Below are 19354 nucleotides of genomic sequence, written 5' to 3'. Positions count from 1 at the left end.
TTAGTGATCGAAATTCGTGAGAAGATCCGGCCACACAGAGAAAGGCCATTCTTTTAATGATGTCCACCCCAACCCCTGTATCATGTCCATCACACTCTCTCCCCTATTTCACGGTCACGGAAAACGTATTGCCCTTCTTTGAACTTCCACGATGTACTCCATTAATCTTATCTAGTAAGGATGCCACACAGCATAATAGTACTCCAAAAGACGACAAACAAGCGTAGTGTAGGAAGTCTGTTTAGTAGATCTGTTGCATCTTCTAAGTGTTCTGTCAATAAAATGCAGTCTTGGGTTCCCCTTTCCCACAGCATCTTCTGTGTCTTGTTTCCAATGTTGTTCGTAATTGTAATTCCTAGGTATTTAGTTGAATTTACGGCTTTTAGATTTGATTAATTTATCGTGTAACTGAAGTGTAAAGTATTCCTTTTAGCAATCTTGTGGATGACCTCACACTTTTTATTATTTAGTGTCAACTGCCAATTTTCGCACCATTCTTGTTGTTGTGGTATTCAGTCCTGAGACTGGTTTGATGCAGCTCTCCATGCTACTCTATCCTATGCAAGCTTTTTCATCTCCCGGTACCTACTGCAACCCACATCCTTCTGAATTTGTTTAGTGTATTCATCTCTTGGTCTCCCTCTACGATTCTTACCCTCAACGCTGCCCAATACTTCATTGGTGATCCCTTGATGCCTCAGAACATGTCCTACCAACCGTTCCTTCTTCTAGTCAAGTTGTGCCACAAACTCATCTCCTCCCCAATCCTATTCAACACTTCCTCATTAGTTATGTGGTCTACCCATCTAATCTTCAGCATTCTTCTGTAGCACCACATTTAGAAAGCTTCTATTCTCTTCTTGTCCAAACTAGTTATCGTCCATGTTTCACTTCCATACATGGCTACGCGCCATACAAATACTTTCAGAAACGACTTCCTGACGCTTAAATCTATACTCGATGTTAACAAATTTCTCTTCTTCAGAAACGCTTTCCTTGCCATTGTCAGTCTACATTTCATATCCTCCCTACTTCGACCATCATCAGTTACTTTTCTTCCCAAATAGCAAAACTCCTTTACTACTTTAAGTGTTTCATTTCCTAATCTAATTCCCTCAGCATCACCTGACTTAATTCGACTACATTCCATAATCCTCGTTTTGCTTTTGTTGATGTTCATCTTATACCCTCATTTCATGACACTGTCCATTCCGTTCAATTGCTCTTCCAAGTCCTTTGCAGTCTCTGACAGAATTACAATGTCATCAGCGAACCTCAAAGTTTTTATTTCTTCTCCCGAACTTTTCTTTTGTTTCCTTTACTGCTTGGTTAATATACAGATTGAATAGCATTGGGAAGAGGCTACAACCCTGTCTCACTCCCTTCCCAACCACTGCTTCCCTTTCATGTCCCTCGACTCTTATAACTGCCATCTGATTTCTGTACCTTTTCTAAATCGTTTGGCAATTTGTTTTCATCTCCTGATGACTTTACTAGGCGATAAGCAAGAGCATCAACTGCAAAGAAGCCTAGACGGCTGCTCTGATTGTGTCCTAAACGTTTTGTACAGATAAGGAACAGCAGAGAGCTTATAACTCTACTTTGTGGAACGCCAGAAACCACTTTTGGTTTACTCGATGACTTACCATCAATTACTAAGAACTGTGACCTCACTAACAGGAAACTACGAATCCAGTGGCATAACTGAGACAATATTCCATAAGCACGCAGTTTGATTACAAACCGTTTGTGAGGGATGGTGTCAAAAGCCATCTGGAAATCTAGAAATATGAAATGAATTTGAAACCCTTTGTCGATAGCACTCAACACTTGGTGTGATTATAGAGCTAGTTGTGTTTGACAAGAACGATATTTTCTAAATCCGTGTTGACTATGTGTCAACAGACCATTTTCATCGAGGTAATTCATAATGTTCGAACACAATATATGTTCCAAATCCTGCTGCATATCGACGTTAATTATATGGGCTGAAATTTAGTGGATTACTCCTATTGCCTTTCTTAAGTATTGGTGTCACCAGTACAACTTTCCAGTCTCTGTTTACGGATTGTTCGTCGAGCGACCGGTCGTACATAGTTGTTCAGTACGGAGCTATTGCATCGTAATACTCTGAGAGGAACCTAATTGGTGTACAGTCTGGACAGGAAGACTTGCTTTTATTAAGTCACTAAATTGACTACCCGAGGACATCTACTTCTGAGTTACTCAAGTTGGCTGCTGATCTTTTCGAATTTTGGAATACTTTGGTGAAGAAATTCTGGAAGGCTGTGTTAAATATATTTTAGCAACACTGTTATCAACAGTATTTCCAATGCTATTGCGGATTACAGGCGAATGCGAAATGTTTCGTTCATCACGGCCACGGCCGACCTTGCGTTATATCGTGGTGAAACATTTATATATTCTGTTTACACGTCCATTAGAGCTATATATTTTAGTTTTGGTAATAAGAAAACCTGTATCTGTATGAAGTGATCCCTGGATTAATAAATAACTCGATAAAATAAAACTTCGGAGGTAATGCAGCAGGAATGATACAGATTACTTCACGACATTTTCAGCTACATGTTTCGTTCAGCCAGTCCTGTATGTAAATATTGGAGGGGGAGGCGGTAGGACAGGTCACTGAGAACAGCGATCACTTAAGGATATGTCCATAAAACTGTCAACCAGAATAGTCCGTATGTGGAAGGAATGTTGATTCTATGATGTTACAGTGACAGGAGGATGCGAATCCCACAAAGTAATCGCTAGTGACATACCTCGTTGCGGATTATTCGCTTGTGGGTTACTGTTCACGTGCATACTTCGAACACTTTCGAAAAAATATGATATGAAACCAGAAAGATCCGTACCTAAAGACTGGAAAATTGCTCAAGTCACATCAATACCCAAAAAGGGAAATAGTAGTAATACGCTGAATTACAGGCCTATATCACTAACGTCGATTTGCAGCAGGGTTTTGGTACATATACTGTATTCGAACATCGTGAAGTACCTCGAATAAGACGATTTATTGACACATAGTCAGCACGGATTCAGAAAATATCGTTCTTGTGAAACACAACTAGCTCTTTATACTCATGAAGTAATAAGTGCTATCGACAGGGGATGTCAAATTGATTCCATATTTTTAGATTTCCAGAAGGCTTTCGACATTGTTCCTCCCAAGCGTCTTCTATCCAAACTGCGTGCCTACGGAGTATCGCCTCAGTTGTGCGACTGGATTCGTGATTTTCTGTCAGAAAGGTCACAGTTCTTAGTAATAGACGGAAAGTAATCGAGTAAAACAGAAGTAATATCCGGCGTTCCCCAAGGAAGTGTTATGGGCCCTCTACTGTTCCTGATCTATATTAGCAAGATAGGAGACAATCTGAGTAGCCGTCTTATATTGTTTGCAGATGATGCTGTCATTTACCGTCTTGTACAGTCATGAGATGATCAAAACGACTTGCAAAATGATTTAGATAAGATATCTATATGGTGCGAAAAGTGGCGATTGACCCTGAATAAAGAAAAGTGTGAAGTTATTCACATGAGTACTAAAAGAAACCAGCTAAATTTCGATTACGCGATAAGTCACACAAATCTGAAGGCTGTAAATTCAACTAAATACTTAAGGTTTACAATTACAAATTACCTAAATTGGAACGATGACATGGATAATGTTGTGTGTAGAGGAAACCAAAGACTACAATTTATTGGCAGAACACTTAGAAGGTGCAACAGGTCTACTAAAGACACTGCTTACACCACGCTTGTCCACCGTATTCTGGAGTATTGCTGTTCGATGTGGGATCCGTATCAGTTAGGACTCACGGATGACATCGAAAAAGTACAAAGAAGGGCAGCTCGTTTTGTATTATCGCGAAATAGGTGAGATAGTGACAGACATGATACGCGGATTGGAGTGACAATCATTAAAACAAAGGCGTTTTTCGTTGCGACGGGATCTTCTCATGAAATTTCAATCACCAGTTTTCTCCTCCGATTGCGAAAACATTCTGTTGGCACCCACCTGGATAGGGAGAAATGGTCGTCACGATAAAATAAGAGAAATCAGGGCTCGCACAGAAAAATTTAAGTGCTCCATCTTCGAGCATGCCGTTAGAGAGTACAAGGGTAGAGATACAGCTTGAAGGTGGTTCATTGAACCCTCTGTCAGGCACTTTATTGTGAATAGCAGGCAGATGTAGATGTAAAAGAAGCCTGTTATACACTCCTGGAAATTGAAATAAGAACACCGTGAATTCATTGTCCCATGAAGGGGGAACTTTATTGACACATTCCTGGGGTCAGATACATCACATGATCACACTGACAGAACCACAGGCACATAGACACAGGCAACAGAGCATGCACAATGTCGGCACTAGTACAGTGTATATCCACCTTTCGCACCAATGCAGGCTGCTATTCTCCCATGGAGACGATCATAGAGATGCTGGACGTAGTCCTGTGGAACGGCTTGCCATGCCATTTCCACCTGGCGCCTCAGTTGGACCAGCGTTCGTGCTGGACGTGCAAACCGCGTCAGACGACGCTTCATTCAGTCCCAAACATGCTCAATGGGGGACAGATCCGGAGATCTTGCTGGCCAGGGTAGTTGACTTACACCTTCTAGAGCGCGTTGGGTGGCACGGGATACATGCGGACGTGCATTGTCCTGTTGGAACAGCAAGTTCCCTTGCCGGTCTAGGAATGGTAGAACGATGGGTTCGATGACGATTTGGATGTACCGTGAACTATTCAGTATCCCCTCGACGATCACCACAGGTGTACGGCCAGTGTAGGAGATCGCTCCCCACACCATGAAGCCGGGTGTTGGCCCTGTGTGCCTCGGTCGTATGCAGTCCTGATTGTGGCGCTCACCTGCACGGCGCCAAACACGCATACGACCATCATTGGCACCAAGGCAGAAGCGACTGTCATCGCTGAAGACGACACGTCTCCATTCGTCCCTCCATTCACGCCTGTCGCTACACCACTGGAGGCGGGCTGCACGATGTTGGGGCGTGAGTGGAAGACGGCCTAACGGTGTGCGGGACCGTAGCCCAGCTTCATGTAGACGGTTGCGAATGGTCCTCGCCGATACCCCAGGAGCAACAGTGTCCCTAATTTGCTGGGAAGTGGCGGTGCGGTCCCCTACGGCACTGCGTAGGATCCTACGGTCTTGGCGTGCATCCGTGCGTCGCTGCGGTCCGGTCCCAGGTCGACGGGCACGTGCACCTTCCGCCGACCACTGGCGACAACATCGATGTACTGTGGAGACCTCACGCCCCACGTATTGAGCAATTCGGCGGTACGTCCACCCGGCCTCCCGCATGCCCACTATATGCCCTCGCTCAAAGTCCGTCAACTGCACATACGGTTCACGTCCACGCTGTCGCGGCATGCTACCAGTGTTAAAGACTGCGATGGAGCTCCGTATGCCACGGCAAACGGCTGACACTGACGGCGGCGGTGCACAAATGCTGCGCAGTTAGCGCCATTCGACGGCCAACACCGCGGTTCCTGGTGTGTCCGCTGTGCCGTGCGTGTGATCATTGCTTGTACAGCCCTCTCGCAGTGTCCGGAGCAAGTATGGTGGGTCTGACACACCGGTGTCGATGTGTTCTTTTTTCCATTTCCAGGAGTGTAGTTAGAACAAATACAGAGGGATTCAGAAAAATGTAGACACTCTTTGATAATATTAATGGAACAAAATGACATATCGCTAAAATTCTTGCACAGGGGGAAGATTATTTCATGTGTTCATTAGCAGCCAAACAACGTCGACGCCACTGAACTGTTGACCGAACTACGGCTGTCAGTGTTGGCGGTTCGAGGGTCGCTCAGGACGCCTCGATGCTTTCTCGTAGCTCATTCATGTAGCTGACTTCCGTTGATAAACTTCATTTTTCAAGGTCCCCCATAGGTATAAGTGAAAAGGTTTAAGGTCTGGAGACCCTGTTGGGTACTCAACAGCTACTCTGCGACCTATCCATCATTTTATCCAAGTATGCTGTGCTCATCCCTGTGGTAGTGATGCAGAGCGCAATATTGCTGTAGGTAAAATCTTTCACCTCCTAACACCTCTCACATGGCAGGCAAAATCGATGTTTGCAGCACATGAAGATACACCTACCAGTTACGGTACCATCAAGGAAGAGTGGGCCAACAAAGTGTGCGATGACCGACCACACTACACACTAACGCATGGTAGATTAATGTGTTTGTCGACACGAACGTGAGGATCTTCAGGAGCCCAGTATATGCAGTTGTGGCGGTTTACAATATCGTTCAGTGTTAATTGCGCCTCGTCAGGCCAGATAACCATCCGCGCGAACCGTTCACTCTCGCGAAGCTGCCTTCAAACCACTTGCAGTACTCCATCGTTGGATCCGGGTCTTTCCCTGCCACAGCGTGCAGCGATCCCGGAATGTACACATTCCACGTTGCAGCTTTCAGACTATGTCGTTTTGTTCCAAAGATATTAACTATCAAAGAGCGTTTACATTTTTCTGGAACTTTTAACATTTTCATTAGAACACAAATTTCTGTTAATTGATACATAGATGACGAAAAGATTCACGAGAAGCTATATAGGGGTGCGCAAGAACTAGAGTTTGAAAAATTAAGTGGCACGAATGTGGTGAGGACGAGCGCGAAGACGTGGCGATCGAGGACTTGGTTATCACATAAACCAAGAAATGAAAAGCCTCGACAGATTTGAGAGTACACATGACCAAATTTGTTTGAATGTCCCGACGTTGTAACTTTTCAGGTGTGAGAAATGTCATCACTAGTAAAATTTAATAAAAACAAGGAAGAAGATTGAGGAGACTTTTTTAATACTTGTCCTCAATTCATTTACTTAATCTCCGCAGAAACTGGTTCACTACGAAATATCAGAGAGGATCCTGATCTAGAACTACTGAAGGCCAAAACTGGTATTGCAGCACTACTATTACCTCATAGTTTGTATGTTGATGATATGTATGTTCAGCTAAGGTCTCTAACTGTAGGAAGACTGATTATGACACTGCAGGACGAATCTAACGGAAAACGTCCGCACACCGCAGTTCTCATATGTTACATCAAGACGTTAAGACCACATGATAGCGTACCACTAAGAGTGTATAACGTTACCAAAATTCATATACACTACTGGCCATTTAAATTGCTACACCAAGAAGAAATGCAGAAGATAAACGGGTATGCATTGGACAAATATACTAGAACTGACATGTGATTACATTCTCACGCAGTTTGGATGCATAGCTCCTGAGAAATCAGTACCTATAACAACCACTTCTGGCCGTAATAACGGCCTTGATACGCTTGGGCATTGAGTCAAAGAGAGCTTGGATGGCGTGTACAGGTACAGCTGTCCAAGCAGCATCTACACGATACCAAAGAGTAGTGACTGGCGTATTGTGACGTGCCAGTTGCTCGGCCACCATTGACCAGACGTTTTCAATTTGTGAGAGATATGGAGAATGTGCTGACCAGGGCAGCAGTAGAACATTTTCTGTATCCAGAAAGGCCCGTACAGGACCTGCAACATGCGGTCGTGCATTATCCTGCTGAAATGTAAGAGTTTCGCAGGGATCGAATGAAGGGTAGAGCCACGGGTCGTAACACACCTGAAATGTAACATCCACTGTTCAAAGTACCGTCAATGCGAACAAGAGGTGACCGAGACGTGTAACCAATGGCACCCCATACCATCACGCCGGGTGATACGCCAGTATGGCGATGACGAATACACGCTTCGAATGTACATTCACCCCCATGTCGCCAGACATGGATGCGACCATCACGATGCTGTAAACAGAAACTGTATTTATACGAAAAAATGACGTTTTGCCATTCGTGCACCCAGGTTCGTCGTTGAGTACACCACCGCAGTCGCTCCTGTCTGTGATGCAGCGTCAAGGGTAACCGCAGCCACGGTCTCCGAGCTGATAGTCCATGCTGCTGTAACCGTCGTCGGACTGTTCGTGCAGATTGTTGTTGTCTTGCAAACGTCCCCATCTGTTGACTCAGGGGTCGAGACGTGGTTGCACGATCCGTTACAGCCATGCGGATAAGATGCCCTGTCATCTTGAGAGCTAGTGATACGAGGCCGTTGGAATGCAGTACGGCATTCCGTATTACACTCCACCGAGTCCATATTCTGCCAACAGTTATTGGACCTCGACCAACGCGAGCAGCAATGTCGCGATACGATAAACTCAATCGCGATAGGCTACAATCCGACCTTTATCAAAGTCGGATATGTGATGGTACGCAATCACAACAACGTTTCACCAGGCAACGCCGGTCTAATGCTGTTTGTGTATGAGAATCGGTTGGAAACTTTCCTCATGTCAGCACCTTGTAGGTGTCGCCACCGGCGCCAACCTTGTGTGAATGCTCTGAAAAGCTAATCATTTGCATATTGCAGCATCTTCTTCCTGTCGATAAAATTTCGCGTCTGTTGCACGTCATCTTCGTGGTGTAGCAATTTTAATGGCCAGTAGTCTAAATAACGAGGTATTGTATCCAGAGTATTGTGTTTGACATTAATGTGACAGCTAGATCTTCACGCACCACATCAGCTTTAGAAAGGCATTTAAACACGAAAATAATGAAGTGTTATACATAAAGAACATATTTTTAGATTCAGGAAGAATCATAGATTTTCATTGAATTACAGATATCCATTTTTGGGCCCTCGCGACGTCCAAGTCCCCATAACTAAGGTGACCGAAAACAACATAGATAGCAGGTAGTCCTAAATTGAGAACCGTGAGCCAAGCGGCTACTGGTAGGAAGCGAATGTTTAATTTTGTGATGACATAAACAGCTTCACCTTAAAACGGCAACCTATGCTCGTAGCAACTGCCCTGAGTTATGTCCGTCCGTCTGAAAAACTGGATTACAACATTCATTTCCAGAACTGGTCTACGTGTCCCATCCTGGTTAATTTTAAAATTTTGCAGGCCAAATTAACGTTAAAAAAAATTTCGAGCTTTCTGACAGCTGTCGTTAATTACATACGACGATATTTCGGCTGGGAGGCCTTACAGTCACCCTCAGGCGGAAACAGGCGAAGAATGACAAAGAGGTCCTCCGAACCACAGTTCATTAGCGGGCAGTAGGTATTTCTCACATGACACGCGATCGTGCTGACAGCGAAGCCACACCAGCCGGCGGCAGCGGCTCGCTGGTGAAATCCGAGAACCCAGCTTCCCGCAGCTCTGCTGTTTGCCACATCCGTGGCGGACTCTGCCGTCTTCGATTAGAGCAAATCGTGTAGATTTTAATGGCCCACGCATCATTCAACACGTAACCAGTTCAACTAATGGAGTCCCAAAGAGGTCTTGGTGTGGCCAAATTAATTGCATTGTCAAACTCCTTTGACTGTGCAGTGGAGATACATTGTCCAGCAATAGCAAACTTATCTGGTGGCGAATGGCGAGTATAGCACTGACTTTTGGTACTGCCCAGTGTCTGGCCATACCACATTGGCATGGTTCTTAGTAAGTTCCTGGCTTCCACAACGACATTCGCTGGTCGTAGAACGTGGGCAGTCTCAGATAATGGTCGGAAAACACTTTTATCTGAAATTTACAGAGAGTTCTTATTATATTCAGCAGAATATTGCCAGGAAGAGAAAGAAAAGATAGAGATTTTGTCGATGTGCTCTGCGTATAATTCACATCCAAGGTTTCGACCGATGGTGCCCATTGATCTGTTAGGTAGACTATCCATTTTCCCTGCCCACTGTCATTATGTGAGCCAGCTTTTAAGGCGAACTATCTGGATCCTTCAGGGTGTGAGTTCTACGTGCACGTGTTTGAAGCACATTCATATTTTGCTATGATAGTGAGAATCCCATAATTTTAAATACAGATGAGCATGAGTGGGCTTACGAACCTGGGTGCACGAAAGACAAAACGTCATTTTTTTCGGTTGAATACAGGTTCTGTTTACAGCATCGTGATGGTCGCATCCATGTTTGGCGACATCGCGGTGAACGTACATTGGAAGCGTGTATTCGTCATCGCCATACTGGCGTATCACCCGGCGTTATGGTATGGGGTGCCATTGGTTACACGTCTCGGTCACCTCTTGTTCGCATTGACGGCACTTTGAACAGTGAACGTTACATTTCAGGTGTGTTACGACCCGTGGCTCTACCCTTCATTCGATCCCTGCGAAACCCTACATTTCAGCAGGATAATGCACGACCACATGTTGCTGGTTCTGTACGACCCTTTCTAGATACAGAAAATGTTCTATTGCTGCCCTGGCCAGCACATTCTCCAGATCTCTCACCGACTGAAAACGTCTGGTCAATGGTGGCCGAGCAACTGGCTCGTCACAATACGCCAGTCACTACTCTTGATGAACTGTGGTATCGTGTTGAAGCTGCATGGGCAGCTGCACCTGTACGGGCCATCCAAGCTCTGTTTGACTCAATGCCCAGCGTATCAAGGCCGTTGTACGGCCAGAGATGGTTGTTCTGGGTACTGTTTTCTCAGAATCTATGCATCCAAACTGCGTGAAAATGAAATCACATGTCAGTTCTAGTACAATATATTTGTCCAAGGATACCTGTTTCTCATCTGCATTTCTTCTTGGTGTAGCAATTTTAATGGCCATTAATGTAGCTCTGGCGCCGCTATTTCCTCAGAAAATCGTTTATGGAATATCCTTGAAGAATATAGCGACTGTACTATGAGCAGGGATTTATTGCAATCGATCTTTCCGTCGAATCCGAATGAAAGCTTCAATAGCTGCCTTTAGGAAGGCTTGCCAAAAACTGCTTTTGTTGGGATGTCAGCTTTTGATATTGGTACGACGGAACCAATAATATGTGCCAGTGATGGAGTAACAAGGAGATTAGAAACCATGATCATAAAAACTTTGGGACAGTTATTACATGCGGGCTGCTGCGAGTAGAGAGACAACGTGTCGTTAAAGCTGAAGAAGCGAATGAGAACATGACACAAGGGAGGCGAATAACAAAGAAAAGCAAGAAACTGGTAAGTATTCCTGGTTTACTGTTATTAATTAAAAATATAAAATTTGTTTTCACCTTTTATTTTGAAGTGTGGAAGTACAGTTGAACTAAAATAAAAATTACATAATTCAATATGTAAGGTAAAAGTCAATATTCAGTCTACAATGTATTCCATAGTTTACAATTTTTTTTCACATAGAGGTCACAATATACTAATTATGTGGTTAACATATCATTCCAAAATTATTAAAGTTTTTGAGATATTAAATATTAAAATACTAGTACAAACTACAGACCACGACGTGCAGGTTCCCTTAAGTTATTTTTACCTCTATTGAAATACGGTGGAACAGGGTGGAAAGTCGCTATTATTGACTTATGTCTGTCTTCGTCATGGTGTATACCATGGCTCGTGGGTGGTAAATATTTTCATACAGACGTAATGTACACGTTAGATGCAAGTGTTAACAAAAGCCGATGGTGAAATACCAAATTCCACATTTTTATAGTGCCGAAGGTTGTATTCATGTTAACAATTCCATCCACAATGGATGTACAATGCTCAAGAGCAAGAAAAGCTATTTACAGCAGTCAGATTATGTAAGTTTTCATAGCACAGTAACAAGACACAGGGCCCAATCGATAATTCATGTGTATATTCTACGTGTTACTCCGAAAGAAGTATGAGTAAGTGCATAACCCAACTCATATGGGGAACACAGATAATACGACTCCGTTCAAATCGTTTTTGACAAATATTGTTTTCCGTTTTACTTGCCCCAGCGTGTGGCACTGGAAGACGGTCGCTTAGTAGGTATTTGCTAACACTAACTGATTCTTAAACCTCAATAAGAAAGCTAATATTGGTAGAAACCATAGAGCTAGGTATTTTGTTGTATATTTTAGCGTAAGCTTAAAGAAACACTTCTAGAGCTAAAGGTTGTTTTTATATACATATGTACTTACTTGATTCCGGTAACATCAGATACTGACAAACTGCCCCGGAATCTGCAAGAGAAAGCACGCTCATTTAGTGATACCAGAGAAACCACAAATCATTCAATTGGAGTTTGATAACACTCTCGGAGAACTTAATCAGCGGAGAGATTGTCCAATGCACATATAAAAGTGTGATCATTAACAAAACCGAGAAACTGCAGGGACGGGTTCCTGATTAGAAATGGAAGAAACGTCCTATGAACATGTGTCCGGAAACGCACCGTCGTCACAGTAGATGGCACTGAGGAATTGAAGTTCCTGTGACCATGTACCGCGTGTTCCTTGCGTGTTGCAGGCTGTGTGAATGACGTAGCATACTGTAAGCAGCAGAATGGTCCGGTATTGATGTGAGGAGTAAGCTGAGATGGCGTTTGCGTACGGGAAAGCAGATGGAAACGGTCAAGAGGCAGCATTGCTATACCAAAACAAGTACATTCACAGACATCAGCCTCATAATACAACATTTCAAGACCTTTTTGGGGGTGTGTCTGAAAGGACCCATAATCACGCAAACGCCGAGGAACTGCTTCAAACGTTGGGCGATCTGGCTGGAGTCTGTGAAGGTACTTGTTTTGGTACAGCAGTGCTACGTCTCGACCGTTTCCATCTGCTTGGTTGTACACAAACACCACCTCAGCTTGGTCGTCACAGCAAAACCGGACCATTCTGCTGCTTACAGAACGCGGCATCAATCACACAGCCTGCAGCACACGCGGTACATGGTCAGAGGAACTGTCATTCATCAGCGCCGTCTACCGTGGCAATTTCCAGACAAATGTTCTCAGGACCTTCTTTCCTCCATTTCCAATCAGGAATCCGTCCCTGCAGTTTGCCGGTTTTATTACAGTTCACACACACACACACATACACACATATATATATATATATATATATATATATATATATATATATATATATATATATATATATATATATATAATGGTAACGCCCTCCTATGTCTACCATTTCTTTCTTATACTCCATCTCTGTTCTAACGCTCTTCTCCATCTCCGTCGACATCTATACTTGCCTTGCCAGAGAGTGTTTGTGTAGTACCATCATGTCCCCCGTTTCCTGTTCCTGTGATGAATGGTTCGTCGGAAGAAATAGTGTTTTGTAAGCCTCCCTATGAACTGGTGACACTCTAGCTTTTCCTTCATAGTCTTTTCCGAAGAACCGCATAGGAGGAAGTACACTCTCGGAATTCTAACAGTAAACGATACACCGAGATGTGGAGCGCCTCTTTTGCTCTGTCTGCCACTGTACGTTGCTGAGAATCTCCGTAACGGTTTCGTGCTTACCGAACAAGGTACGGATACCAGTCCAACGAGGAATATTCTAGCAATGACCGATGAAGTACACTGCCTGAAGATTCTTCCAGTCAGTCTGACACTGGCATCTGCCTTACCTTCGAAGGGTTTTATGTGATCGTTAGTAGCAGGACAAACTTCGTATGGTCCCACTCTGCATTGTTGCCAAATTTATTCAAGATGGCGGATCCAAAAGGACAGCAATAGATAAGGCAATGCCGCAATGACGTCATGTTCGGAAGTTCAAATTTTGGTGGGGAAATAGATCAATTGGGCTACCGCCGCTGACCTAACCCCCTCCCCCTGCCTCCCCTTCCTTTTCCCCAGAAAATGATGGGAAGTTCGAATGTTGGTGGAACAAAGATCACTTGAGCTACCTTCACTAATCTAAGGAAATAGTGGGAGAAAAGGTCACTTGGGCTAACTCCACTAACCTAAGTCATCTGACTGCCATCTCTTCCTAGTAATGGTGCGAAAAGGGCTCAGATAGTGCTGGGTGACTGGATAGGCAGTCTTTATTTAAACAATTTGAAGCAGTAGCTCCATCCAGTGTGTCCACCATGAGATTCGGACTCCAACTCACCTAGTACACAGTACTGCCACCAGAGGGCACTTTCATCCTATGGCGGTCAGGGGGGGGGGTGATGGCAGGAAGATGACTTGCCTACACACTGTGCTGCTGAAGAGAGGAAGGAGTGGACTTCATTTATTTTGGAACAGTTTATTTGGAGATGGAATTCACATAGATTATTTATTACACTGATTCAATACACTCGCACTGACGTGCTTGGGGTCACAATACACAGCCTACAGAGCTACAAACTACTCGTAAATTTCCGAAATAATGCAGTACACAGCATACAGATCTGCAAACCACTCGTAAATTACCGAAATAATGCCGTTCGCTGATGTACAGACACACAAACAACGCGTAAATGGTCCAAATAATGTACGTAAAAGACTCTGACAACACACTCACAACGTTTAAACACCAGAAAACAATGCACTGTAAAAACACTCATTGCACATAAAAATGCTTTCGAAGTATCATCAACCACAACATATCAGAGGGTCCAAAGCATGCATGCACTGACACCAACTCGAGCCACCACTGGACAGATGAACACAGTGGCACAAGCCATTGCTCACACGCCACCATCACCTACAGCCAGCATGTGAAAGTCGTGTCTATTTTCAGGTATACAGTTAGAATTCTTCGAGTGTTACACTGACGTCACATGTCAATGTAAATAAGAGCCAAGTCACCCTCTGGAAGTGCACATGTTTAACATGGCATGATGCCTCTATACCTGTGGTCAAGTGAAGACCTAATTGACAAGTGACTCACCCTTGCAGGTAAAAGGTTCTCAATGTTATACTGACATCACAGGTCAAGCAATAGAAATCTGTTCAAAGGCTTCCCAGAATAGCACAAGGTGCATTGTTGCTAGCGATCCTAATGGGACATGTGAGCTGTGTCTAGCTGTGCACGCGTTTACTTGTCCAGCGTAGCTGACGCATCACTGTAAAATGTTCGAGTAACTCACCATCGCAAGTGCATCTAAAAAGTTCTTGATGTTATACTGACGTCACATGGCGATGTAAATAAGAGCCAAGTCAACACCTCTGGAAATAGTGTCGCTGAAATAGTTAACAGTCGCTTTTGTAGTAGCTTTTGTGATGCCTCATCATGTCCACATGGAAATTCTTGTCCTAACAGAACCTGTTTACGAAAATAGCCCGGAATAATACCTAATTCATTCCTCCTGATGGTCGTATCGTGGCACCCCATCCATCACGTGTTACCCTTTCTGCAAATCGTTAACTTCTGCTTTCAACAAACATCTCCATAACTCAAACGTTCTCGCTGCTATACAGAGAGTCCTATGTCTTAGCACAAAGGATGTCTTGTGAATAACAGAGGCTTTATGATCGGCTCTTACTGAATTTACCCTCCAAAATACTGATGCTGCCGCTGTGGAAGCACTGTCTACCTTTCTGCAGACGAGATTTTCAGCAGCAAAACTATTTGGTGCTGATCGCCACATTGCACTGACAGTTAAGCCTTGAAAAAGTGGTCTACAGATCGTCAAATATGGAAAGACTCTTACTCAAATACACTGCCATCTTGTATAAATTTGGCAACAATGCAGAGTGGGACCATACAAACTTTGTCCTACTACTATAATTCCCCTATAAATCGCTCTGTATGCATTTCCCTAAATGTTTAATGAATGTGATTGCTCCCAGTGATTAGCGAGCAATCATGATATTTTACAAACACAATTTGCCTATTTGTGTGGAGTATGTTCCGTTATGCTGAGGGCCAAATACCTCTATCTGCCACAGCACTCGAATATCTGCTGGTCCTCACACATTTCGCAACTATAATTTTCTAGCATTGCAACTTCTCTGCACACAACATCATTAGGCACAAAGACCTTCATAAAGCATCCGACATTAACCACTAGATCATTTATTTATATACTGCAAAAAGTAATGATGTAACAACATTCTGTTTGGGCACGCCAAAGTTACTTTTACGTCTATAGGTTCTTGTTCGTCAAGAATGACACGTCGTGTTCTGGTAGTTACGACGTATTTCATCCAGAGACGTAGCTGATCTGACATTCCATACGCTCGTACTTTGTATATAAGGTGTCAGCGCAAAACTGTGCCGAACGGCTTCTGTGTACCAAGGAAAACGGCCCCATCCAGGACGCCTCTATTTACTACACTCTGGGTCTTGTGGACGAATCAAGCGAGCTGGGCTTAATTTGCGGAGTACATGTTGAATCGCACAGATGAGACATTCAGTCTACAGAAATAACACAGTGCGCGAGCATCAAACGTTCGAGAATTTTGCAACTGATTGACGTTATAGATATACGACTGTAGTGTCATGTGTCTGTTCTACGACCCTTCTTGAAAACTGTAGCAGAATTACTTTACTTAATTTACTTTGCAGTCACCAGCATAAAAAGATTTATCGCTAGTCAAGTTGTTTACTATTTCGAACTATGTCCGTCTGTTTTCGATTTACTCTCAATCCATATTTTGTTCACATTAAAGAATTCAATCCATTCAACTCATCTTGTAACTCTTCTTCATCCTGACTGTGTATAGCAATGTTTTCAATTAATCTTACCATTGAGAAACATTCACTCTGAATTTTAATACCATTCTTACATTTTTTTCTATTTCCGTCATTTTTTCCTCGATATAAAGATTGAACAGTATGGAAGAAAGACTTCACTCCTGTTTTACACGCTTTCTAAAGGAAGCACTTCAGCCTTGTTCTTCCTGTTTTAATTTTCTCTCTTGGTCCTTGTACAAATTCTGTACTACCGATCTTATCCAATACCACTCACTTATTTTTCTGATGATTCCGAACATCTCGACTCATTTTACATTGTACAGTTCTGTTTCTAGGTCGACAATTTGTATGTATGTAGCGTTGATTTTTTAAATCTTGCTTCCGTTATCAAGCGAACAATAGTACTGCCCCATTGGTGTCTTTTCCTTTCCTACACCCAAACTAATCGTCAGTTTGCGTCTCCATTCTTCTGTCCATTATTCTTGCCCACAGCTAGGATGAGTGAGATGTTAAGCCGACTTATATGCTCTTCGGGACTGTGTGGATGACATTTTTCAGGAAGTCATATGGTATGTCTCCACACTAATAGATTCTACAAAACAACATGAATAGCCTGATAAAATTCCCTTGTGCTTTCAGCTGTTCAATGGCTCTGATGACTATGGGAGTTAAAATCTGAGGTCATCAGTCCCGTGTTACTTAGAACTACTTAAACCTAACTAACCTAAGGACATCACACACACCCATGCCCGAGGCTGATGCGCCTAGAACCGTTCGCCCGCACGGGCCGGCGCTTTCAGCTGTGTCAGGTGGTTTAAAACTCACGAGCCCTCTGGCCGAGTGTCCTTTGGCCATTGTCAAGTGCTGGTTGTCGTGTGATTGCTGCCATTGTCCTAATATAGTCACGCTACCACGGGGACCACGAGAAATACGGTCCCGCAACGAACTTCCGACGTAACAGTAGTCGGCTTGTCTTCCAAACATCGCGAACACTTGGCTCCGTGCTTGACCTACTGAGAATCTATATGTAATTGAAAAGGTACCCACTAACGGTTTTAACCAGGTCATTAGGTATCGAGAGCTTGCATACGTTTAAACATACACTCAATAGTTATTAAGCTCGTATGAAATAGTTACTCACTCCGCGCTAGAAATGACTACTGGTAATCGTACGGCCTGCACTGTCACATGCTGTGACGCATGTGTCACAGCCTGTGTTTCTCGTGGTCCTCCAGCTGCCTTCTGTGACGTCACTGGTGGTCATTCCAGCACCATATATGGTAATGTTTTCACTGCATACATGCGACGCCCGCTTCAATCTTCCTGCACTCATGTGGAAAGCTGTGCTAACCACAGACCACAGCCTTTATTGTGGGTACTGTAACAAATATTTATCTCGATCGCTTCTTTAACAAAGACATCCGAGAAACCATTAGTATGTTTACTAACAGATATCTTGCTGAATGTATTTTGGCGTCCGTTTCTCCAGAGAACTTATTTCTCATGAAACAGCAGACAGAAACAGCTTCTGTGCTCTACACAGCGTTGTTCAGCAGCAGGCGTAGGCTTTCTAACATACGTCTGCCCACACCCAAATGGTTCTTTATACAGGATGTTACAAAAAGGTACGGCCAAACTTTCAGGAAACATTCCTCACACCAAAGAAAGGAAAGATATTATGTGGACATGTGTCCGGAAACGCTTACTTTCCATGTTAGAGCTCATTTTATTACTTCTCTTCAAATCACATTAATCATGGTATGGAAACACACAGCAACAGAACGTACCAGCATGACTTCAAACACTTTGTTACAGGAAATGTTCAAAATGTCCTCCGTTAGCGAGGATACATGCATCCACCCTCCGTCGCATGGAATCCCTGATGTGCTGATGCAGCCTGGAAAATGACGTATTGTATCGCAGCCGTCCACAATACGAGCACGAAGTCTCTACATTTGGTACCGGGGTTGCGTAGATAAAAGCATTTAAATGCCCCCATAAATGAAAGTCAAGTGGGTTGAGGTCAGGAGAGCGTGGAGGCCACGGAATTGGTCCGTCTCTACCAATCCATCAGTCGCCGAATCTGTTGTTGAGAAGCGTACGAACACTTCGACTGAAATGTGCAGGAGCTCCATCGTGGATGAACCACATGTTGTGTCGTACTTGTAAAGGCACATGTTCTAGCAGCACAGGTAGAATATCCCCTACGAAATCATGATAACGTGCTACATTGAGCGTAGGTGGAAGAACATGGGGCCCAATCAAGACATCACCAACAATGCCTGCCCAAACGTTCACAGAAAATCTGTGTTGATGACGTGATTGCACAACTGCGTGCGGATTCTCGTCAGCCCACACGTGTTGATCGTGAAAATTTACAATTTGATTACGTTGGAATGAAGCCTCATCCGTAAAGAGAACATTTGCACTGAAATGAGGATTGACACATTGTTGGATGGACAATTCGCAGAAGTGTACCCGTGGAGGCCAATCAGCTGCTGATAGTGCCTGCACACGCTGTACATGGTACGGAAACAACTGGTTCTCCCGTAGCACTCTCCATACAGTGACATGGTTAACGTTATCTTGTACAGCAGCAACTTCTCTGACGCTGACATTAGGGTTATTGTCAACTGCACGAAGAATTGCCTCGTACATTGCAGGTGTCCTCGTCGTTCTAGGTCTTCCCCAGTCGCGAGTCATAGGCTGGAATGTTCCGTGCTCCCTAAGACACCTTTCAATTGCTTCGAACGTCTGCCTGTTGGGACACCTTCGTTCTGGCAATCTGTCTCCATACAAACGTACCGCGCCACGCCTATTGCCCCGTTTTAATCCATACATCAAATGGGCATCTGCCGACTCCGCATTTGTAAACATTTCACTGACTGCAAAACCATGTTCGTGATGAACAATAACCTACTGATGCTACGT

General features: G+C 43.8%; 1 protein-coding gene across 1 annotated transcript in view; it reads right to left on the bottom strand.

Annotated features, from left to right (window-relative positions):
• LOC126292255 (brachyurin-like) overlaps nucleotides 1–19354 on the bottom strand; it is a 273321-nt gene that overhangs the window by 221869 nt on the left and 32098 nt on the right. The window contains exon 2 of the mRNA XM_049986153.1: nucleotides 11984–12025. Within this exon, the coding sequence (XP_049842110.1) occupies nucleotides 11984–12025 (42 nt within the window). The remainder of the gene's footprint in view (nucleotides 1–11983; nucleotides 12026–19354) is intronic.

This window comes from Schistocerca gregaria, chromosome 9 (genome assembly GCF_023897955.1).
Source record: "Schistocerca gregaria isolate iqSchGreg1 chromosome 9, iqSchGreg1.2, whole genome shotgun sequence".
NCBI classification, from domain to species: Eukaryota; Metazoa; Arthropoda; class Insecta; order Orthoptera; family Acrididae; genus Schistocerca; species Schistocerca gregaria.
The sequence above is the reverse complement of the archived record's forward strand: the minus strand, read 5'-3'. Positions and strand labels throughout refer to the sequence as shown.